The 22,781-nt window shown below is 55.9% G+C and overlaps 1 protein-coding gene across 4 annotated transcripts in view; it reads right to left on the reverse strand.

The window, feature by feature from the left end:
* Positions 1 to 22,781, reverse strand: part of PHACTR3 (phosphatase and actin regulator 3) — a 407,993-nt gene that overhangs the window by 76,482 nt on the left and 308,730 nt on the right. For all 4 annotated transcript variants that reach the window (XM_059895900.1, XM_059895899.1, XM_059895898.1 and 1 more), the window contains 3 exons: positions 15,553 to 15,714; positions 11,455 to 11,532; positions 4,125 to 4,307 (listed from right to left, as the gene is read on the reverse strand). In XM_059895900.1, the coding sequence (XP_059751883.1) occupies positions 4,125 to 4,307; positions 11,455 to 11,532; positions 15,553 to 15,709 (418 nt within the window). In that variant the 5' untranslated portion in view covers positions 15,710 to 15,714. The remainder of the gene's footprint in view (positions 1 to 4,124; positions 4,308 to 11,454; positions 11,533 to 15,552; positions 15,715 to 22,781) is intronic.

Here is a 22,781-nt window from a genome sequence, read left to right on the forward strand (position 1 = left end):
AAAGACAGGCTGGGTCTGACCTGTAGCCTGCAATTTGCCAACCCTCTTCTAGACTGCAGAAACAACCCACATTTCAGAAGCAGAGCAAAGCTTGGCCCTAGTTTGGGCTGTAGAGTGTTATAGTTAACAGCATGTCTGCGGATCAACCCCCAGCTTTACCACTTATGTGCTCTGTGGCCTCGGGCAAGTGACTTAACCTCTCTGGGCCACTGCTTTCTAATCTAAAAGCAAAAACAAAAAATGGGGCTAAGATAATACAGCACACACAGGACATGCTGAGTGCCACTTTTCCTTTTAATTAGTGCACTCTTGGGCACGCCAGAGCTCAGCCCCCGCACGACAGAAACACTGAACGGGATCCTATCCCACTTAACACTGAAACAAGGGGTTCTCCTGGGCTATTTTTAGGGGCTGCTCTGTGGCTGACACAGCATGATCCAAACAAAACCAGGAATCACCCCAAACACAAAAGTCCGAAGTCAACCCAAATCACTAAACCCAAACTGAGGATCAAAGAAAACCACGGTCAGAATCTCTGACAGTGTTTCCTTCCTGAGATATCTGCGATCATTGGATATAACCCCCATGCCCCCAGCCCTACCCACGGTTTGGGGCACATAGAATCAGCAGCCCCAATCCAGGTGTCACCACCTGGCCAAGGAGAGGGAGAACCCCCAGTGCAGCACAGGGGTTGATTCCCGAGACCAGGCTCTTCACCTCCATGGAAGGGATCACAAACTCATACACCCGAGGGGCCAAGCAGGAGCTGAGAGGTGAGCACGCCCCGCAAAGGAGATGACCTCTTCTCAGCTCGCAGAGACCGCAGCTGCGTGGGAACACGGGCCCAGCGGGCGCGGACTTTGATTGTTGAAAAGCAGCTAGCTGCACATGTGGATTTTTCATGAATGCTCCTGATTTTTAAGCCTAGGCAATGTTTGAAGAAATGAGTTGAAGGTGTCTGAGTTAGATTACAATCCACTCCCTCACTCAAGGCCAGTCCTCTCAGTAGAGACCAGGAGCCGCAGCCCTGGTCAGAGTTCTTGGTGGAGGATTCCAGGCCTGCAGGGCTGCAAGAGACTCCGGCGAGGGGGAATGGGGGTGGGGGGGGGTCCCCCGCTCAATAGCAAAGTGCAGGTGCACCCACATCCCCACCCACACGTGCTTTTAGAGGCAGGGCCTCTGTGGGGCGTTTGCAGGCAACCCGATACCAGGCTTTAATGCATCACCCTTCCTCCAAGGGCTGCTTTTCCATAATGACAATGACAAAAGTGATGATGATGATAAAGACGACGAGGACAGTCCCTGGGAGCAGCAGCAAACACTCTGAGCGCTCAGTGTGAGTGACGACTGAGCTAAGTGGCTTGATTTTAGCAACCCTGAGAAGTGCAACATTATCCCCATTTATAGTTGATGACACAGGTTCAGAGAGGTTGAGTGACTCGTCCATGGTCACACAGCTTGGTGAGGCGTTTGGTCACATCTCAAACCCAGGTCAATCTGATGTCAAAGACATTGCTCTCAATTCCCTAATTCTATACCCTTGGATGAGTTACTTAACCTGGGTACCTCCTTTTCATCATGAGTAAAAGGGTGTAACCACATCAACCACCTGGGGGTTTCCAGGTGGCTCATGTAAACCCCATCAATCACCTGGGGGTTACATGAGCCAATATACGTGACAGCACTTAGAACAGCATCCTGCACACAAGCGGCCGAGCGTGTTGGCCCTTGTTGTCATCAGCATTATGATAAAGGTCAGCAGCTGCTAATACACTAACCACACCCCAAAGGAATGAATCGGCCCTGCTTTGGAGATTGGACATGGCCCTGTACTTTTCTATATTTTTGGCTGCTATATTTTACTTTAAGTGAAGCCATGCTTTTAATTTCAATTTATTTATTAAGAAACTATCACTACCCTGAATGAGAAACCCATACCACTTGCTCTAATTAATGAAAATGAACATTACTACTAAAATGTTTTCAAGTTGTTTACATGTGCCACCCAGATAACATCATCTCTCCCACCCCAGGGGCTCAGGACCTCTCTGGGGCCAGAGCGAAGGAAGAGCCCCAGTGAGGGATGGAGCTACATCCCATCACCACAGACTACGCACTGACCAGAGGCCCAGGGCTTCTCCTACAGTGCAAACCCCACTGTGGCTCCAACCAACCGTCCTCAGGGAAGGGCTGCCCTCGGGGAAGGGCTGTCCGGCCCAGCCCTCTCTCTCTCCATCCTATCCCGGCTCTGACCACGTCTACCTACAGCTCTGCCAAAGTCCCATGGTCTTTCCTACTCCCAGGCCAGCCACAGCCAACCAAAATCCAGCCCGTGGGTTGTTTGGAAATAAAGCTTGCTGGCACCCAGCCATTGCTTTTCCTTTGCACATCTTCACCTGGCAGGGGTAAAACCTTCCTAGCCACAAAGCCAATGAGATTTACAACCGGCCCTTTACAGAGAAAGCAGCTGACCCTGTTCTCAGTCCTTGCAAGGGTCCCTCTTCCCGCCAGGACGCGCTCTCCCTCACTCTCGGCCCGGACAACTCCTACTCATCCCTCTACCCAAGCTGGGCTGCCCCAGTCTCCAGAGCACCCACTGCGGGGACTCAGCGCCAGGGGTCACCAGGTTTGCTCACCTGCTCCCATCCACCTGGGAGGAGAGACCCAGACACATTATCATCACAACCCCAGACCCAACAGCACGTCTCACCAGGAGAAAGTCCTTAATACAAATTTGTGATCTCAACAAACCAACTCTGGTCTCAAGAATCCATCCCCAAATCAAGAGCATGGACAGAGAGCCCCTGAGGTTAGAGGGGGCGCTGACGGGAGCAGAAAGTCCACCAGGGAGGGGCGTCAGGGGGAGGCGGGGTGCACGGCCCGCAGAAGGGAGGCTCCGCGCTCAAGGGCAGTGCTGGGCTGCTAGGACTCCGGGCGGAAGGCAACGCTTCAGCTGGCCATCGGAATCCCGCCAGCCACTGGCCCGACTGAAGTCAGATGGTGGGGGACACGGGGACACAGCAGTGACAAAAGGGTCTCTGCAGGAGAGGCCAGGACTGTCCCAAGGGCCACAGCCCTGCAGACCCCAAACTCCTGTCGCGTCTCCAAGCTGGGGTGAAACTGGAGAGGGACAGCCATCCCCAGGGAGAGTAGGGCACGCCTCTCGGCAGGTACCTGCAAAGGCCAGAGCGATGCCGTGGACGGGGCAGCAGGGGAAAGCGCAGGTGTGAGTGTTGTCTGGGGAAGCAGCAGCGGAGCACAGGTGCCCCCCTCAACCCCCGGCTCTGAAGCCAAAGAGCCAGCCAGAGAGGCCCCGGCCAAAGAGGCCCATGCACACGCCCGAATTTCTCAGCCCAACACCGTGGGGACCCAGGACACGTCGCAGCCGCCACGCCGGGCCTGGCATGTTTACAGCTGCAGTTCTACTAGGGAGCAGGCCTCCTGCTTGACGGCCAGGTTGGCTGGAAGGTTTCTATGAAAACACTGCTAACAGGTCAGAGCGAGCAGGGGGTAGAGACGTCACAGCACACAGTTTCTGCAGATTCGTGCTTTTCTTCCTCTCCATCCCTCCCTCACTCCCTCTCTCCTCCCCTTCCCCATACCTGACAACTGCCCTGGTCTATTCAATTTAACTCACAAGAACCACCACCACGGCTCCCACCAAGAATCACTCAACGTGGCAGACGTTGCCCTGAGCTCCTCCCACCCTGCAAATAACCCGATACAGGCCATTCTTTTCTCCATCCTGCCCTATTGCCTTGGGGTAGCTAAGATGCTCCCAGACATTGGCTTCTTTGGAGAGAATTTTCCCGCTCAGAAGTTCGGAGCGAACAAGCAAAGACACCCCGGGAGGAAAGGTGGATGGTAAGGTACCTGGGACCATCTGGAAGCACCTTCATCCACTGCTCTGCCAGACTTGGGAAGATACCGGAGAAACAGGCTCCAGCAAACATTTAAACTCAACCGCGTGGTGGGGCGTGGCAGGGCTCAGAGCCCGGGGCACGGCTGCGCCTCTGAGGACGGTCTTCTACCACGGTTGCTGCCCAGCTCGGGCTGGGGACCTCAGTCGCCACCCAGGCGGATGGCCTCCTGGGAGCAGCTCAACCCCGGTGTCCAATCAATACCTGCATCGTCTGAAGGGGTGTCCGAGGACAGCGTCTCATCCAGGGAAGCCTGGTCCGTCCCAGTGGCCAAAGGGCTCCCCAGCTGGGCTTCCTCCGAGGTCAGCGGCTCCTGCTTGGGCGTGGAAGGTTCACTCTGTGCAACTCGGGGATCTCCGTCGGGGCTGCACGCTTTGCTCTCAGCGTCTGCAAGGAAATTCAGCTGTCAGCTGAGCCTGAATCCCTTCCTACCTGCTTTCATTCACACGCGAAGTGACTTCCTGGGAAGTACGCTATCCCAGGCCTGGTGTGGTACCCTGCACACTCCCACACACCCCGGGAGTCCCTTTCCAGAGCCTTCCTAAGGCAGCACTGAGCGTCACAACACCCGCTGGCCTCTGGCCGCACCACTTCCAGCCTATGCGCTCTTACTTCGACACCCGTGGGAGACTGGACGATGCCCCCCACCCATGTCCTCGCCTTTGTGGTGCCCCCGACCCTTGGCCTCTGCCTTGTGGCTTGCTTTGGCCAATGGGAAGTGAGCAGGTTTGATGCAGCAGCGGCTTTAGAAGTACCTGCACATTCCCGCTCATCCCTCCTGTACCTGGACCTCACTCACCCTGAGGACAGGCCCAGCCAGCCTGCTGGGGATGAGAGATGGCGGGGGGGAGCAGAGCCAAGGCCACCCAGACAGATGATGACAAGCCCTAACTGCTGTCCATCCCGGAGGTGCTGGGTTGTTACTATCGAGGCTACAAATTACCTTTCACCTCAGCTCCCACCTTCCTACCATTAGTCCCCCATCACACAAATGCTTCTCGTTTGTTGGGTCCAGCATTGTGCCAGCGCTGGAAAGGCGGAGATTAACGAGACAATCCTTACCCCCCAGGTGGCTTAAACTGTGGGTGGCCACACAGCTAGCCACACGTGGCATTGCCAGCCCAATAGAGGCACAGCCAAGGGCTGAGGCGGGAATCAGGGAGTCCTTGGTCTAGGCAGGTGGCCATCCCAGAATGGAGGACACCAGGCTCCTAGTAGGGCTGAAAGGAGGACCTGGCACTCCCCTTGCTGGGGCTCAGTGGTTGGAGCCTTTGAGGGTCTGGCCTTTGACTGGTTGATCACCTTGGGTCATATCTTAGTGCTGAGGGGCTGGGCACTCAGGAGCATAACCGGTCCAGATCACACAACCACAGAGTGGCGGGTCCAGGCAGGGAGGCTCAGCCAGCTGATCATGTTCAGCCTTCTGAGACACAGCTCACAGCCCAGGGCATGCGGCACCCACACAGCCCCCGGCTCAACCCTAGGCCCCACGGCCAGTTCATCCAGGCCACCGCGGTGCAGCGTGTCAGCGTCAGCTGCACACGTCCGCACGGCCGGGAGGCAGCAGTGTGGGAGCACCAGCCTCGCTTGGAGGCAGCGGGGAGAGGAGGAGGAGGAGAGATTTATTTCAGAGCCGGGGGTCCGTTGCTTAAGTCGGTCCTGGTTCCTCCCTGCTGTCAGGTGGCAGTGTCCCTTCTGCTCCCCGAAGTGCCCAGGTGGGGGACAAAAGGTATAAGGTCACCCTCTCTACCCATCCCACCCCACGGCACGTGGGGTTTCTTGTGCCCAGGCAGCAAATGTCTCCAGGCCTCCATTTCCTCTTCTATAAAATGGGGCTAATACTCCTGGCTTCGCAGAGTCAGAGTGAGAATTCAGGGAGTGAACGTCCATAACGCATCTGGCATGAAGCAAACACCATGTGTGTGCTTGTAATTACCCTCACTGCTGCTCACAAAGGGGAGGAGGAGGAGAACACGGGTGATGGTCTGGCCACTCGGCCTGGGCCCCTCGGCCCACGTGGTATCAACAGGGCCCTCCCCGCGCCCAGGACTCGGGCCAGGCCTGTGACGTGACCCTGCGGGGGACGTGCACGTGTAATCACTGTTCATCGTCTTCCGGCTGCTGCACCTCCCCTCGCGGGGAGGGCAGAACGGCCAGAAGTCTGGAGACTTGGGTCTCGGAAGGTGCCATCTGTGCAGCTGTGTTACCTGGCCTGGGGGGTGGGTCTAGACCAGGGACCAGCTACCCTTCCCTAGAAAGAAGCAGATGGCCAGCATTTGTACTTTAGACCTTCTGGGCCACATGCCACAATATCCATGCTCCATATTCATCTTTGTTGTTTATATATTTACAAAAGTCCTTTAAGTTTAAAACCATTCTTAGCTCAAGGGGCTTTACGGAAACAGACCTTGGGCCAGATCTGACCAGCAGCCAACCAACCTCCGCCCAGGAAAAGACCAAGACACAAGCCAAGAGAAGTCACCCAGTGGACACAATTAGATGTCACCAAGCTCAAAACTACAGCTTCTTGGACCCTCTCTCATGACTGGTTTACTCATACTTGAAACACAGCTGTGACAGTCTCTGCTACCAGCTTCCTTGGCCGTTGGTGACAGAGGTGACAGCCAGCACTGACTGAGGCTGTGCACAGCTAGAGACACAGCACGGCACGCTGCTGGCAGCAACTCACCTGAATGTCACAGCTCCCCGCCCCGTTAGGTGTGGTTACCACCCACCCTGTACAGATGGTGACACCGAACCTTAGAAGGGGCGGGTCATTTGCTGCTGGTGACATAATAACGGCATCTCCATCATCATCATCATCAATGAAATGGTCAGAACACTGAAGCTGCAAGGCCCAAAGGTCCCCACCCTCCACCCAGGCTCAGCAAAGGCTGCACCCCGACGCACAGTCCCGGGATTCCTGCACCTACTTTTACGGCTTAGCGGACTTGCAGGACTTCTCTGGGCTGTGCTCCGAGCTCCGGCTCATAATCATGTTCAGTGAAAAGTCACAGTTCTCAAAATAGCCTGGGCGGCAGGGTCGTTGCTAAGCAATGCTGGCAGGGCGGGGGAGCTGTGGGCAGCTGGTCCCCTGCTCCTCTCACTATACCGTGGGCGCTCCCTCCCGGCCAGGCCCTTCCGAGCGCGGCAGAGGGGACCAGGAGTCGGAGGCTGGGTTATACACAGAGCAGCCATGGTGAGAGGGGACACGCCACGAACAGGCAAACACACACCCTGCACGCACACACCTGCCTGCAGACACACGCGCACACACACACACTGCCCCTGGCGTTCCTGCCACACAGAAGCCAGACAGACTTGACGCGTCCCTGCCAACTGCCCCGAGGAGAGGGACCTCGTGTCTTTCAGGTCACGGAACACAGCACCGGGGTAACAAGCACCTCCTTCTTATATCCAGTGACAGAGAATGAAAGTCCTTAAATTATTAAGACAGAGCCAAGCAGACACATTCAGGAGGATGGAGTAAAGTCACTCGGGGCCCACACGGCGTCTGGACAGAGAAACGGGCCAGCTCCTGTCCTCACTCATCGTATGTGGGCCAGGGACCCGGTGCCTGCCCTCGCCTGTCACAGATGTGTCACTGGTCAAAGCTGTGAAGACGGAGTGAGAGGAAAAGGTCAGCTCCCGGTCCCTCATGCAGACCTGGTCGCATCTCATACAACTCCTAACAATACTAGTAGGGTCCTTCCTCGATCCGGCTGATTCCCAGACCTTCAGGAACCAAGGAAAGGTCAGAGGGGTTCATAAAATGCATGTGTTCACAGTATCACAAAATAACACGCCCCCCGGAGAGCGGGGAGGGCAAACCCATGCCCTGGACGCAGGCTCGTCTCTGGGACGTGCAGGCTCTCTCCTGCAGGCCCGTCCACAGCCAGCTCACGCGGCCACGCTCCTGACCGCTCTGTGGGCAGACTCCAGGGGACTGACCCAGGGGCGTGTCCATGTGCACACCTGTGCAGGGCAGAGGACCTTCCTGGCTTTGGCCTGGCCAAGGAAGTTCAAGTGTGAGTTCCTGAGGCTGCTAAGGACTGCAGGCAGCTCTGGGAGGGTCTGTGGCCCCAGCCTGTGGGGGGCCTCTCTGGGCCCCTCGGTCACTGGCGGAGGCTCGCTCAACCCCCAGGTGCCCCCTGGGTGTGAAGTCCAGGCTCAGTGCAGGGAAGGGGGCAGCCAACCACAGGGGGGCGCTCCTGGCTACAAAGCCGGCCAGCCCAGCTGGGCGCAGGTGGTGGCGATGAGGATGATTCCTGAATCCAAGCCGGGGGCCATCTCTGAACTGGGAGGGGGCGGTTCAACTCCCGGGACCACCGACCAACCCAGCAGGAACCCTGCTGTCCCACCTCCAGGACAAATTCGGGACCGACAGAGGCTGACCTTGAGCTCGACTTCACCGCAGTGAGAAAAGGCATTTTCTGAGCAAGTGCGGGACGGAAACAATAGTTCCAAGAGTTATGTACCCCAGGAGCCTGCTGGCAAACACTCTCGCATCTCCCCTTACCCCTGTGCGTCCATTAGAGGTAATACAGTTAAGAGTTTAAGGGAGATGAGTGGGTGGTGAGCCCACACCCCTGCCCCCTCCCCCCGACCCAGGTCCCTCCCCAGGGGCAACGCCTGCTGCCCCGTTTCTAACACGCACCCCCCAACGACAGCCCCACAGGCTCACTGCAGACTCAGCCCACCTGCCCCGTGGCTGCCCGGGGCGCCACAGCCACAGAGGTGCCTGTCACCCAGACGCCTGCTGGGGAGTCGAATTCTCTCCATTCCGTCCATGCTGCAGGGAGAGGCAGGCAGGACGCCAGGCCCTGTCAGGACCGCCCCCCCGCCCCCCGTTTCTTACCTCCCCTAACCCGCACCCACCTTCTCTTGGCTCCTCCCCGGGGCGCCTGCTCCCTTCGCCCACGGGGTCCGGCGCGGGCTGCTCCACTGGGCTGGGAGACGCTCCCCAGTCCCCCATCGCTCTCTGCTTCTCATCCTTGGTAACACCAACGTTGGAAGCAGCTGGGGAGGCTTATAAACTCCGGACGCCTAGGTCCCACCCCCAGCGCCTCTGATTGAAGAGCTCCCCAGGTGACCCGAATTGCAGCAAGTTCGGAGAAGCAGCCTGTTGACCCCTGCTGCCGTTAGACCCACTCCACCATCACCTCCCCCAGCCCCGGACCAGGTCAGGGGCCCAACTCACATTCTTCAGGTGCTACGTGCCTTTCCTTCACCATACTCAGCTCAGCTGTGATTTTATGTTGATTTGTGGGATTATCTAATGTTTGTTCCCCACTGGACTGGGAGTTCTGGGAGAAAGGTATTTTGCTCACCTGTATCCTCAGCAGCTAACACAGACCCTGGCCCATAGCAAGTGCTCAGTAAAATGGTGTGGCGTCAGTTAATGAGCGCATTGTCAATTCTTGAGCAAAGAGACTGTGTTTCAGGCCCCTTCAGTTCCTGGTCCACAATCACTTAGCCAGAGAGAAAGAGTGATCTAAAGTCAGGGTTGGCAAACTACACCCTGGGGGCCACATCTAGCCCACCACCTGTTCCACAGAGCCCCGAGCTACGAAGGGATTTTACCTCTTTAAACGGCTGAAAAAAAACTCAAAAGAAAAATAATACTTGATGGCACATGGAAGTTATATGAAATTCAAATTTCAATGTCCCTAAATAAAGTGTTACCAGCACCCAGCCAAACCCACAACTTTGTGTAGTGACTGGGACTGCTTTTGCCTGATAACAGCAGGGATAAGTATGGACCTCACAGCCTAAAATATCTACTGTCTGACTCTCTCCAGAAAAGGCTCGCTGACCCCAATCTAAAGCAGTGCTGCAGGTGGGCCGGCGTGAGATCTCCCCGCCAAACACCGAAGCCAGGAGAGCTGGCCCCTGAGCAGGTCAACCACATGCTTACCCCGTCAACTTGACTGCTGGCTCTCTGTACTGAGGCCACCAGACAAAATCATTTGACAAAGATTCAGAGTTTAGGAAAGGGAAAACTGCACTTCTCCTGGAAGTTTTTCCCTTTAATGATTCACCTATCACTTTACCTTTGATGGGAATCAAATCCATGTTTTCCTTCATCAGTGATAATATTTTTAAAAACAGATGATAAACAGACCTTCATATTGTTTTCATTTTCCCTCCTCCTGCCCCAAGAGTTAAGGTAAGTTTTGTTGGCAACATACTCAAAATGCCAGAGTTTAGAGCTTTTTGGTTCCATCCAAATTAAAACAGTCCAGATTTCCATCTCAGCAATGACATTCTCCCAAATCTAAGAGTCAGACTGGAGCGTTTAACATCTGAACATCACAGGACTTGATACCAAGTTTCTTTTACGGGCGAAGTTTGATTATTAGCACTAAGCAATTTCCCATGTATGTTTCCCCTGAAGACAGCATAATCATCAAAGTACTTTTCCCTTTGCATCCAAAGAAGAGGAATGACCACAAGGGCCTTACCAGACGCAGAGCACGTTATAAATCTGGATTCACGGACTCCAGGGCCTCCCTTTCTACCTCCTGATACCTGGGCCAAATTACAAAGACACCAGTAATATTTTAAGGCTAAAAGGGAGAGAGGAATGCCATTTATTCACGTGAGCCTCACAGAATTGGCTCTGTGAGGCCAGGTTCTTTCAATCAGGAGGCAAGAGTTTGGTCCAGCTCCAGAGAGATCTGCAGGCAGCAGTGGGGTTTTCTGAGACCCCACCACCCCTGCCAAGCTTTAGGGTCTCAGAGAACTAGAAAGCATGAAAGTTTAGCGTCAGGACCCAAGTCCTGTGCCTCACGCCATCACCAAGGGAGGAAGATGGGGGAACTCAAGAATTCTTAAGTTAATTGTGCTAGTGATAAAACCTGATGTTTCTCAAAGATGCAAACAAAGGCGGCTTTGCAGACACCACGGTGATTAAGGTTTCTGGACCAGAGTCTGACCAGCATCCGGGCCCTCTAGCTGCGTGACCCTGGGCAGCTACCTCCCAGACCCTCCCATTCCTCACCTGGAGACCGGGGGTACCACCACACCCAGTCCCGAGGATGCTGTGAGGACAAAAGGCTGAAGGCAAGTAGAAGACCCAGCAGAGCACCCAGCATATAATCGATCCTTAATCAACGGCAGCTGTAGCACTAGGTGGTCATGGGGAGCAAAGAACTCACCCGAATCCAGGACTAAACTATGAATAGGAAAACACAAAAGCCACTGCTACCACTTCGGGGCAATCAGGACTAGACACTAGCTTCACCCACACGCAGCTCGGGCGGGAAGCAACCCCCCATCCCCAAGGCAGGTGGCTGCACTCAGCTCCACGCCCCAGGAGCAGCCAACTCACCGATGGGTCCTCAGAGGCCCGGGGGCTGAGCCGTGGGTCCTCACTGGACCCACGGAGGCCTCATTCAGGTCCAGGAGCCACAGCTGGACACCGGACTGCTCCGACTTCCACTCCACCCTGATGGGCTTGCTGGACCCCCGTGCGACCCCCAGCTCAGCGTTCCTGGGCCCAGCCCTGCCCGGCCCGGGGCGGCCCACTTACCTTGCTCCATCATCTCCAGGAGCCCCTTCTTGATGAGGTCCTCCCGACCTTGCCTGCTGGCCATCTTCTTCTCCAAGGCTGCGCACAACACAGACATCCAGGTGAGTCGCGGGCAGAGCGCCGCGGGGCCCCGCCCGAGCCCGGCCGCTGCCGCCTCCAGTGTAGGAAGACAGCAGAGAGGCGGCAGGTGACCGCGGGGGAGGGGCCCCCAGGTGGGGGTGTGGTTTGGGAACCCGAGCTGCCCCCTAAGCAATGTGCTGAGCAGGGCAGAAGGGAGGTACAGTGAGTACAGTTTAAGGCAGTGGCTTCCGTGGCTCATCTGAGAAGCGATGCCCCATGTACCACCCTCTCTAGGCTCCCACTGCCCATTCCCACCCTCCGCCGACTACGCCTTCATTTTCCAGCCCAGGACCTTGTCCCCCAAATACCCTGGGGTGCTTTTCTGCGGTTCTATTTTCACCTGCTAAATACATCCTGACCGCCCTTTTGTCTGTTCACAGACCAGTCTTCTGCCCAACTGTCCCACCAGAGGCTCCTCCGATGAGCCCCAGGTTCACGCTTTCAAAGAATGTGACAGTAGGGACTTCCCTTAAGAATCAGTCTGCCAAGGCAGGGGACGCGGGTTCGATCCCTGGTCTGGGAAGATCCCACATGCCGTGGAGCAACTAAGCCCATGCGCCACAACTACTGAGCCTGTGCTCTAGAGCCCACATGCCACAACTACTGAAGCCCGACGCCTAGAGCCCGTGCTCTGCAACAAGAGAAGCCACCGCAATGAGAAGACCGCGTACCGCAATGAAGAGTAGCCCCCGCTTGCTGCAACTAAAGAAAGGCCCTGTGCAGACAACGAAGACCCAATGCAGCCAATAAATAATGTTCCTTTAAAAAAAAAAAGAAAGAAAGAAATAGTAGCTTTAAAAAAAAAAAAGTGCCAATCGAACAGGAAGGAGGCAGCCGGGCCCCCATCCCCCTCCACCGAGCCCAACGTGCGGAAGGAACCTCGTCAATTCCTCCTTTGGAACAGCCCTTCCGGGCCCCTCATCCCCGGACAAACCCTCCAGCAACTGGCCCCCTGCCCTTGCCTCTTCCCTCCCAGGGGCTGGTGTCACTCTGCTCGATGAGCTCCTTCTTCTCCCTAACTGTCCAGAAAACGATCTGCCTGCAGTAGAATCCAATTTCCAAACACAAACCCATGTCACCCCTCGGACCCTCTCTTTAAAAGATATGGACAAAGTACCGGCTATAAGCCTGGATCACAAAGAGCCCCGGGTCGCCCACACGTCTGAATGCCCTGCCCCATGTGGGAACGAAACAGCCGCTCGAGTAGCAGAGCTTAAAGTCTAGTGGGCAATGACAGGCAATGACCATGAAGTTATTTATTAAAAAACATTTACTGAGCACCTACTGTGTGCCAGGCACAGGGGAGCAAGACAGGCATGGACTCTGCCTGAGAGCCAGAGCTTTGGGACAGATGACAAGCATCTGGGCAAGTGGCATCAACCAGAACCAGAGGGCACGGGGGCAGGGTGTCTGGGGAAACCCAGCTGCTTCCCTGAGGGTGTGTACGCTGAGGGGTGAATACGGAAAACCCAAACATACCAGGGGAAAGACATCTGGGGGCAAAGGGAACATAATTTCCTTTCTGGGTCCAATTTCCAATCCAATTTCCAGGTGCCAGCAGTGTGGATAAAACTGAGAAACGGAACTCTGGCTTTGGGAGGTGCAAGCAAAGAGGCTGCCGCCCAGTCCAAAAACAGGGGCGAGCAGGACGAGGGTGAAGGTCTCCAGAACGGAGGGACCCCGCTGTCCGACCAGCGCTGGGTGGCAGCGCTGGTGGCATCCTGCTCAGAGGCACTGACTTGTGAGTCCTCCCAACGACCTGAAGAGGCAGTTGCCAGGGGCTGCTGTCTGCAACTCAGGACACCTGTCCCCACGGCCCAAGCCACCCGCCCCCGCTCCCAGAGCAGGTATGGGCTCCGATGCCGCTTCCCAGACTTGAGGCTTCCAAGAGCCACCTTCACGGTGTCACCCAGTCACCACTCTGCCCGAACCACTGTCTGCATTGTTTGTTTGTTTTTTTCTCCTCTCTCTAAATCATCTTTATTTTTACTTCATCTCATCCTAACCAAGGATGCCTGTGAAAACGGGGATTGGATAGGCTGAAATAAATAACATCCCACACTTTGGGGGGAAAGAATGGTTTAGCATAAATAAATGAAATGCAGTGCTATCTGCAGAATTCCAAATGCTTGATAAAGGGCCCAGCGGGGATGCCTGCCCGAAGGCGGGGATGCAGGTCTTAACCTGGAGACCCTCAGTCCCCCGGCAGGGTCCACACAGCATCCTGAAAAACTCACAGGTTGCTCCCCGCAGCCCATGCCAAGTGGGCTGGGGGCACAGGGTCCCGAGAGCACGCAGCTCACCCTCCAACCCCACGGCCCAGAGAGCATCAGGGGCTCCCCAAGGTCACAGAGGTCACCCCGCTCTGGCCCCCCAAGCCTTTCGCTGATGCCCAGGCGAGGCTTTCCCAACTCGGCGCGTTTGCGCAGCTGTTCCCACAGCTGCGATGCTCTTCCCTGCTTTCCTCCAGGGGGCCGATTACGTCTCAGCCCAGTGTCACCTCGTCACCTGGGTCTTCTCAGCCCAGGGCAACGCCCACCCCCCCACCTCCTCCTCAGCCCCGCCAGGGTCATGACTGTCACACGTGCCTGTCTGTCGCCTGACCCCCCAGTTGGCGGAAAGCTCTAAGCGGGCAGGGTCTGGGTCTCCCTGTCTACTTTGTGCCTGGCACACGGAAGCCACACAAGGTTCATCGAATATCGACGTCTGTTCTGCTTTCATCCTTGACGAGGAGAATCTGTCCATCAACTTCTTGGGTAGTTAAAAAAAATAATTTTGTACATTGCGTAAAAAGTGTGGGTGGAAGTACCCCCTGCTGCTGTTAGGAGCCCTCCCTGCCCCCCGCCACTGGCTTTGCCTCTGCCGTCCTCTGAGCCCGGGAGTCTGCGCCACTTCAAGGCTGGGACCACAGGGACCGCCAGAGGCAACAGCCCAAGACGGGCACTTACCAGGCGGGTCCCCGAGGCCCAGGACTAACTCCCCACGAGCAGCTCCCTCGCTAAGTGTTTCCAGCCGCAGCTAACGGGCCTGCGGGAGCCGAGACGCTGTCTCCCCTGGGGTCTGCTTCTCAGGGCACCGACCTCCGCTTCACCGAGGGCACCCTGTCGCCCAGGAACCAGACCCGAGCCCGGCTGCCAGGGCTCCAACCCCAAGCCCGCAACCCGCTGCTGCTTGGCCCTGGGAGCGGCTGCCCATCTGATCCCGTTTCCCGTCCCTGAGACGGGCAGGAGCGCTGGGATACGGGGGCTTCTGAGCACTGAGTTGTTAGAAACGTGCTGTGTCACTTTTACTCTTATGGCCAGTTGTGCTGTCGTCACCACATGCGTCCCCTGGGTCAGTCTCATGGCCAGAGCTCCTGGCTTGGAGTTCAAGGGGGCGGGGGCAGTGGCACAGCCCCTCGTAACCCAGCTCCCCACAGAGCTGAAGGTGAGTGAGGGGAGCTCTGGGGTCCTTTAGTGGGAGGAGAGCATCGGACGGGGCTGCCCAGGTAGGAGAAGCCGCTTCGGGAGCTTAGGAGCCGGTGAGCGTCGGTATCGAGGCCAAACTGAGGCCCCGACCCTCTGAGTGAATCCCCCAGGGGGCTCTTGGGGACGGTGGGACCCAGGCCCCGGGGCTGTCAAAGTGAGGGTCTGGGTGCTCCCCACTCCGGTGTGGTCAGGAAGGAGAGATGGCTACAAGCCAGGTCTCAGCTCCAGCCTGGCCTTGCACTGACCTTGAGTCTGCGTTTTTAACTAGGTCGAGGGTGACGTGTGTGCCCCGTAGGGGCTGGGCGGTGAGTGGGCTACGGGTGGGACCTGGAGCTGCCTCCCCGCCCCCGCCCCAGCCAGGGACCTGGAAGGGCCGGTGGAGAGAGGGGACCCGCAGGAGGTTGAACAGCTCCTGGCCGTCAGAGGCCACAGAGCACAGCCTGCCCCTCCCAACATGGGCAAGAGAAAGCGCGGTGACGGTGACGCCAGGCCCCCTCTCCCTGGTGCTCACCGGACGTCGTCTGCTTCAATTTTTCATTTTTCTTTTTCCTCCATTTCCAGGGTTTGAAGATTCTGCCCAGGGTGGCCAGTTTGCTGTTTCTCCTCACGGGGGGAGTTCGAATCCCTGAGACCAGATATTCGGAGCGCACTGGGGGGGTTTGGTCCATCTCATCTGGAAGGCGAAAACCCAGCGAGGGGGTCAGTGATGACCAAGCCCACACGACACCCTGGGGGGCCCGGGGTGACTCCCCTCCTCCCTGGGGCCACCAGTGATCCTCCAAAGCCTGGGGCTCAAGAGGGTGGGCCAGGCGATGGAGACTCTCTGGGGCTTGTTCCATCATGTACCAGCCCACGTTCAGTTGGGTTAATTCACCTCATGCTGCCTGTGAGAAGGGGCAGAGCGTATCCAGAACCAAGAAGCCCTAGAGAGACCCAAAGACGCAGGAAGAGCAGGGCTGGAGTGAGCGAGGACCAGGCCAGGGGAGGCCACCAGCAGTCAGAGGGGCCAGGACCTGGGATGGGCCGGTCATCAAAAGACCCAGCCTAACGCCCCATGGGACGGGCGTCCCAGGGACGGGCAGCCCCAGCCGGCAGCCTCCAGAACAATCCTTGAGGTTTGACTTCCAGAGGGCTGTGCCCGTCAGCAGCCCAAGCCACTCAGCCCCTCTGAGCCTCAGTTCCCACATCTGGAAAATAAAGTTAATCATCATCCCTGATACCTAGGGTTGAGAGGAAAATTCTGTGTGACCATACGGTGGCCATGAAGTCTGGAAACACAGGTAAACACACATAATACACAGTTTATTGATAGCATGTTACAATCCATGTGAAGTAATATTATCTATGTTTTGAAACTGTCTACCCACTCTGATTAACATGCCGTGCCAGCACAGGTGACTTTCAGTAGAAATTTTCATTATAATTTATATTGTATAAGTAATACAATAATTACTATGGAGCAGAAGTTAGTCACTACTTGTTCTGGGCCGAGTGCTATCATATTTTACCCCCACAGTAAATCTATGAGGTGGAGACTGTTATTAGACCCATTTTACCAATGGGTACACTGAGGCTCGGAGCCACAAGCCATTCTGTCAGCTGCAGAGCGAGGGGATGCTGGCCTCGGGCAGCCTGACTCCAGAGGCCCCCCTGGTATCTCTAAGCTGCTTCTAGGGTGACGATCTAACTTTATCACCCAAAGCAGGACACACACGGATGGAACACAACAGGAGGCGTAAACCAAGACCGTCCCAGCCAACCACTCTCTCCAGCTGTTTTTTTTCCGTGCAGCATGCAGGATCTTAGTTCCCCAACCAGGGATCGAACCCACGACCCCTGCAGTGGAAGCGCAGAGTCTTAACCACTGGACCGCCAGGGAAGTCCCTGTCTCCAGCTGTTATTTAATTGAGTGTTAAAGTGTACACCGGAGGCTGGGGCCGCTGGGGGTCCACAAAGAAACCTCGCGTGGACAGACAGCCCAGGGGTCTCGTTTGAAGACTTCTCCCTGCAGACTTAGCAAACCAGCCAGGCTCCTAAGCCAATGACATTCTCCACCTTGTGTTCAGCTATAACCCCAGTGCCCGGCGCCTAGTAGGGGCCCAGGAAGTTCGGGTGGGGTAGTAAGTGAGCCAGGGCGGTCTGAGGACCGGTCACGAGCCCCAGCGCCACACTCCAGGCGTGCAGGATGCAGATGGTCCTTCTCCTCAGAGGCAGTTTATTCCATGTTATTATCCTCTCCTTTCCTTCCTCCGCCCACGGATGCCAGATGGGAGTGGAACGGCCAGTGCCATGTGGCCCCAGAAAAGCTGACTGTCCTGGAGGCATTTTTGGCACAAAGGAGAAAGAAATGGTCTGGTCTCCCCAAGCTTCCAGGCTGGTTTGAAGATAAAGACGAAGATCCCCAGAGATGCGCACGTGGATGAGAAAGAACTGTCATCACTTTATTTATATCTCATCTCACTCCACAAAGGATGGGCGGCCGTTATCAGAAACACAGGCCCAACAAGACAAATGAGTGTCCGAGGAAATCCAGAGGAAGGGGAGTCTGGACAGAGCCACCGCATCAGGGGTTAGAGACACCACGTGTGGCTCTGAGCTTCCTGGCAGCCAAAGCAAAAAGGAGTAGCACATAGAATAACTATAAATCAGACCCCGAACCTCACTCCATCTGCCACCTGTATCACTGTGACTTTAGTCCAGGCCACCAGCATCTCTACCCCAGATGCTCACACAAGCCTTCTAATTGGTGTCCCCGTGAACCCCTATAAATGTAAGTCTGATCGTATCGCTTTCCTGCTTACTCCCTGTGGCCTCCCTTCTCATTTAGGACAAAACTGCCAAGGCTGTCAAGGTCTCCGAAATCTGCTCCCGAGCCCCGCCCACTAGCCCCTGGTTCCATTTCATCAGCAGCATTATTGTGCATTAGCATCTATGGCACGTTATGGAAACCAGAATGTCGTAACTGTTTGGATGCAGGTGCCAGAAGGAGGGATCCGGGCTCACACCCTGGCTCTGTCACTCACTGCCTGGGGCTGAAGTGCTGACACCGCTCTCCTCCTCCCTCCCTGCATTTTCACCTTTGCCCCGGCCTTGCTGGGGGAATAGGGGGAACAGGGGACTTCCCAAGTCCTTGCCTGGGGGCTCACCATGTGGCTTGCTTGAACCGATGGGAGGTGGGCAGAAGGACACTGTGGCCCCCTCCTCATCACCCCTCCCTCCCTCCCTCCACCATCACTATTTTAATACATTGCCTCCCTGCTCCCTCCCCACAGCGGCTGGAGCAGGTACTGTGGTTCCCACCTCACTTCTGACACACTTGGGTCCTCACAGCACAGCCTGGGGCACAGGCAGGGCATGCTGACCCCTGAACAGACTGCACACCACCCTCCCCTTGAGAATTCATTCACTCATCCGTTCACTCACTCACTCATTCATTTATTCAACAAAAACTTATTGACACCAGCCATGTGCCGGAATTGCACCAGGAGAAGAATATACGGAGGCGAACAGAAAGAATCCCTGCCTTTGTGGGGCTTCTAGTGGCCAGCGGGAGACGGACAGCGGGAGGGGGGATATTAAGAAACCAAGCCTGCTCGCCCCATAGTTAGTTCCCTGCTGCCTTCCTCTCCTTATCTTTCCCCATCACATTTATCACCTGGTGTGTGTGTATACATCTGCGTGCGTACACACAGACACGCACACACACAGAGACCCACACGTAGATGCACAATTATTTGTTTGCTTGCTGCTCACAGGCACCTCCCTGATTTGAGAGCAGGGTCTGCCTTTGACGGTTGGTTTGCAGCTGAATCCCTGGTGCCCAGAACACATAAGGTGGGAACCCATGTGGTGACGGAGATCCTTCCAGACATGAGGACGGATGGACAGAACCCAGCACCTGCTCAGGGAGCCGGGGGAGACGCTGGAGCTGCCTGGCAACGGAGGGTTAGGAAAGGCTGCTCTGAGCGGGGTTACTGGAGCAGAAGCCTGGGTGAAAGGGAGCCAACGGTGTAGACGGGAGCGGGGGCAGGGAAGAGGGTCCCAGGCAGAGGAAGAGCGAGGGCGTGGAGGAAGAACGCAGGGTATGAGGGCCATGGATGCAGCTGCGGAGGCACGCAGGGGCTTGAACCTGATTCAAAATTCAGCGGGAGGGCTTCCCTGGTGGCGCAGTGGTTGAGAGTCTGCCTGCCAATGCAGGGGACGCGGGTTCGAGCCCTGGTCTGGGAGGATCCCACATGCCGCAGAGCAACTGGGCCCGTGAGCCACAGCTGCTGAGCCTGTGCGTCTGGAGCCTGTACTCCGCAACGAAGAGAGGCCGCGATAGTGAGAGGCCCGCGCACCGCGATGAGGAGTGGCCCCCGCTTGCCACAACTAGAGAAAGCCCTCGCACAGAGACGAAGACCCAACACAGCCAAAAAATAAATAAATAAATGTAGTCATTTAAAAAAAAAAAAAAAAAATTCAGCGGGAGCGACTGGGTCTCTTCAGCTCAAACGACCTGATTCGTTCATTTACCAAATATCCAATGTGCGCGACCAGGAAGACACCTTAGTCTGAGAGACTCCCCAGGGGCCTGCTGTCACTGGGGGAGCAAAGGTGGGGACAGGCTCCAGAGGTCTGAAGCCTGCACCTCCAGCACCCTCTACCCCGCCTGGCCGCAGGCGGTGCAGGCCCAGGGCCAGGCGGAGTGAGGGCTCCTGAGGGCTGTCACTCATAACCCAAGGCCAGCAATTTCACAAGAGATGCTCAGTCCAGTGAAGGAGTCACTTGCAAGCCACCCAAGGGCATGAATGGGTCACCGACGGTGTGCACGGGGGTCCGAGTGAGCAGAGGGGGGCGGGCCCTCCTGGGTACCGTGTGGCCCACTCACACTGGAGGGTGGGAGTGCATGCGGGCAGGCGTGCGTCTAGCAGAGAGGGTGTGTGCATATGTGCACGCGTGTGCCTGTATGGGTGGGCGTGCGTGCACCTGTGCGTGTGTGTCACACAGAGAGAAGGGAGGCTGGGGGGACCGCCACCACCCTCTATCCCCAGCCCGTGATTTCGCTCAGTGTCCCTGGAGTTGCCCGGGAACCTCCTTCCCACATCAGGGAGGATTCCCAGATTCAACACGTTAGCAGACCCCTGCAGCCTCTGAATAGCACGCCGTGCTAAGTTCCAGGGGCACCTCTGCCACCTGTGAAGCATTAGCAGTTAATTAACGACAAATGTTTCCCCACATCTGCTGGGAAAGTACAACATGCAGCTGAGGAGGCCGCCCAGGCTCCCAAACGACGGACGGGCCAGACGCCCCGCCCTGGGGCTGAAGGTGCCGGCTCCAGCCCCCCCGTCTCTGGTCCCTTCGACAACTCCAGCGCTCTCCCGGTCCCCTCTGAGGTTAACGGCAGTCAGGGCCCTTGCCCCCCAGGACCCACTGCCACCACCCCATCAACGGATCGCACAAACCTACAAGTCAGGCACTTCTAGAACAAGGCAGTGAAGGGCACCAATGCCATGGCTGAGGTCACTGAGCTTATGGACTAACTTCCATGCCTGGCTCAGGGCCAACTCCTTTATTCCTAATATTCCCTTCCATCCTAGCTCTTATCGCTCTCAGATATCATCCTGGGATCTGTTATTTATTGTTACCATCTATCTTTCCCACTGGAACAAACGTAAGCTTTATGAGAACGGGAACTGTGGCCATCTTGCTCGCCGTGGGTCCCTGGCATCTTTACTGGCACCTGGCACCCAGGAAGTGCTCTAATAAACACCTGCTTGACCTGTGAATCTGGGATGCAGAGCTGCCAGTGCCCGAGCCAGGAATGTGGTCCCCGTCCATCTGACTCCACAGTCCTCGCCTTAGGGATGTCTGGCATTTCTGCTTCGTCATCTTCTATCCCCTGACCTGGCCCCGTCTCCTTCCACTTCATCAGGTCACCTTCCCCAAAACACAGTGGAAGGGAAGCCCCGCTCCCCGATTACCTGGTGCTACATGCTGAGCCGCTGGCCTCCTAGGGAAGACAGGCACCATCCGCATCAGACAGTATTGGAACGGGACCTTTTGCTTGTTTGTTTCATTCATTCATTCACAAATTCATTCATCAAGCATCCGCTGAGGCCTGCTGTGTGCCAGGGCTGCTCTCAGTTTGAGACAGAGCAGTAAACACAAACTGACATGCTGTCTTGCTCTGCATGAAGCTCGCCTACTTACAGACAGTGAGACGACTTCAGAATGTGATACGAGCTATGGAAGTGGGGATGTGGGTCAACAGAGCGTGGCCTCTATTTCTTCCATGAGTCCTTCCCTGCCCCCAAAGAATTCATCTGGCAATACGGAGTGACCAGCTTCTTTAAACAAAGCACCGTGCCAGGTATGAGGTAGAATAGAGAGGTGCTGGACACCCCCCTGCCCTAGTGGGCTCACTGACCACGGAGAAGATCAAGGTGCACAGAATCACCAGGATGGAGGATTACAGCTGCAGGGGAAGTTAACTCTTCTTGCCTGGAGCGGGCAAACTCTGAGAAGGCTACTGCGGGTGGGGGTGATATTGGAGTTGGGCCTTGGAGGTTGACTAGGAATTGAATAAAAGGTGCAAACCCATAAAAGCATGATCGTACATGGTGTTTGGAAGATAACGGTAACGCAGCGAAGCAAGATCTGACACCGCCAGTCAGAGGTTCAGAGCCCCGTAAAATCTCCATGTATAAAACTGGGATCCACAGAGAGATACCAGCTTTCTGTGGTGCCAGCTAATGACCAACACACACACACACACACACACACACACACACACACACACATACACAGAAACAAAATTATCATCATTATCGTCACCACCGACTATCAGTAATAGGAAAAGATCATCTCAAAGTAAGAAAGGAATCTCTATTATTGATATATCAATAAATATATTGATAAATGAAAAAATAGCAAGGCTGTGTTGTCCTTAGTGTTCCTAATTTGCTGGCATGGGTCTGTGTACTTGAACCTGAGAACCCTTAGGCTGGAGCTCTCTGGGTTTCTGGATCGAGGGGATGGACAGCAGTCTCGTGACCAGCCAAGAAGAGCTGCATGCGGCCGTGATAGGAGCCTCGAGGGCAGGGAAGCACTGAGGAATCTGGTAGAAGATCAGCCCTGTGGAAAAGCTGCAGAGAATGCCAGTGTGGGCGGCAGCTTCATGGAACAAAGCAGAAGGCCAGGAGGCCCCCTGACAAGGGACAGGCAGGGCGAGAGCAGTGGGACAGCAGAGAAGGGAGAGAGGGATCCAGAGATGTCGCTGAGGCAGAGCCCTCACCAGAGCTGGGTTGGAAACCAGTGTGGGCCAGTAACACATACAGAAGAACCAAGGAAACCAAGGTCTGTTCTGCCATCACTGTCACCAGCAACAGCAGCATCTGTTGGACACTTACTGTGTGACAAGCTGTGTCCTGAGCACCTGACACGAATCAGCTCATTCCATTCCCATCAAGACCCAAGAAGGCAGGTCGTTATCTTCATTACTCTCATTATGATGAGGAAAATGGAAGCAGAGGTGTGAAACAGTTTTCCCAGGTCACGCGGCTAAAGTGACACAGTGGGCTTGGAAATCAGGACATCTGCTCCAAAAGCCCTTGTCCTGACCCCGATGTTAGACTACTCGGAGCAGATGATAACAGCGCTGTTATCTGGGATACGGGGTGAAGGGGGAGAGAAGATCGTTAAAGCCACGTATACTAAAGTCACGGCATTTAGGGTCAAAAGACCAATGGCTTGTGTCCA

This window comes from Balaenoptera ricei, chromosome 15 (genome assembly GCF_028023285.1).
Source record: "Balaenoptera ricei isolate mBalRic1 chromosome 15, mBalRic1.hap2, whole genome shotgun sequence".
In the NCBI taxonomy this organism is placed as follows: domain Eukaryota; kingdom Metazoa; phylum Chordata; class Mammalia; order Artiodactyla; family Balaenopteridae; genus Balaenoptera; species Balaenoptera ricei.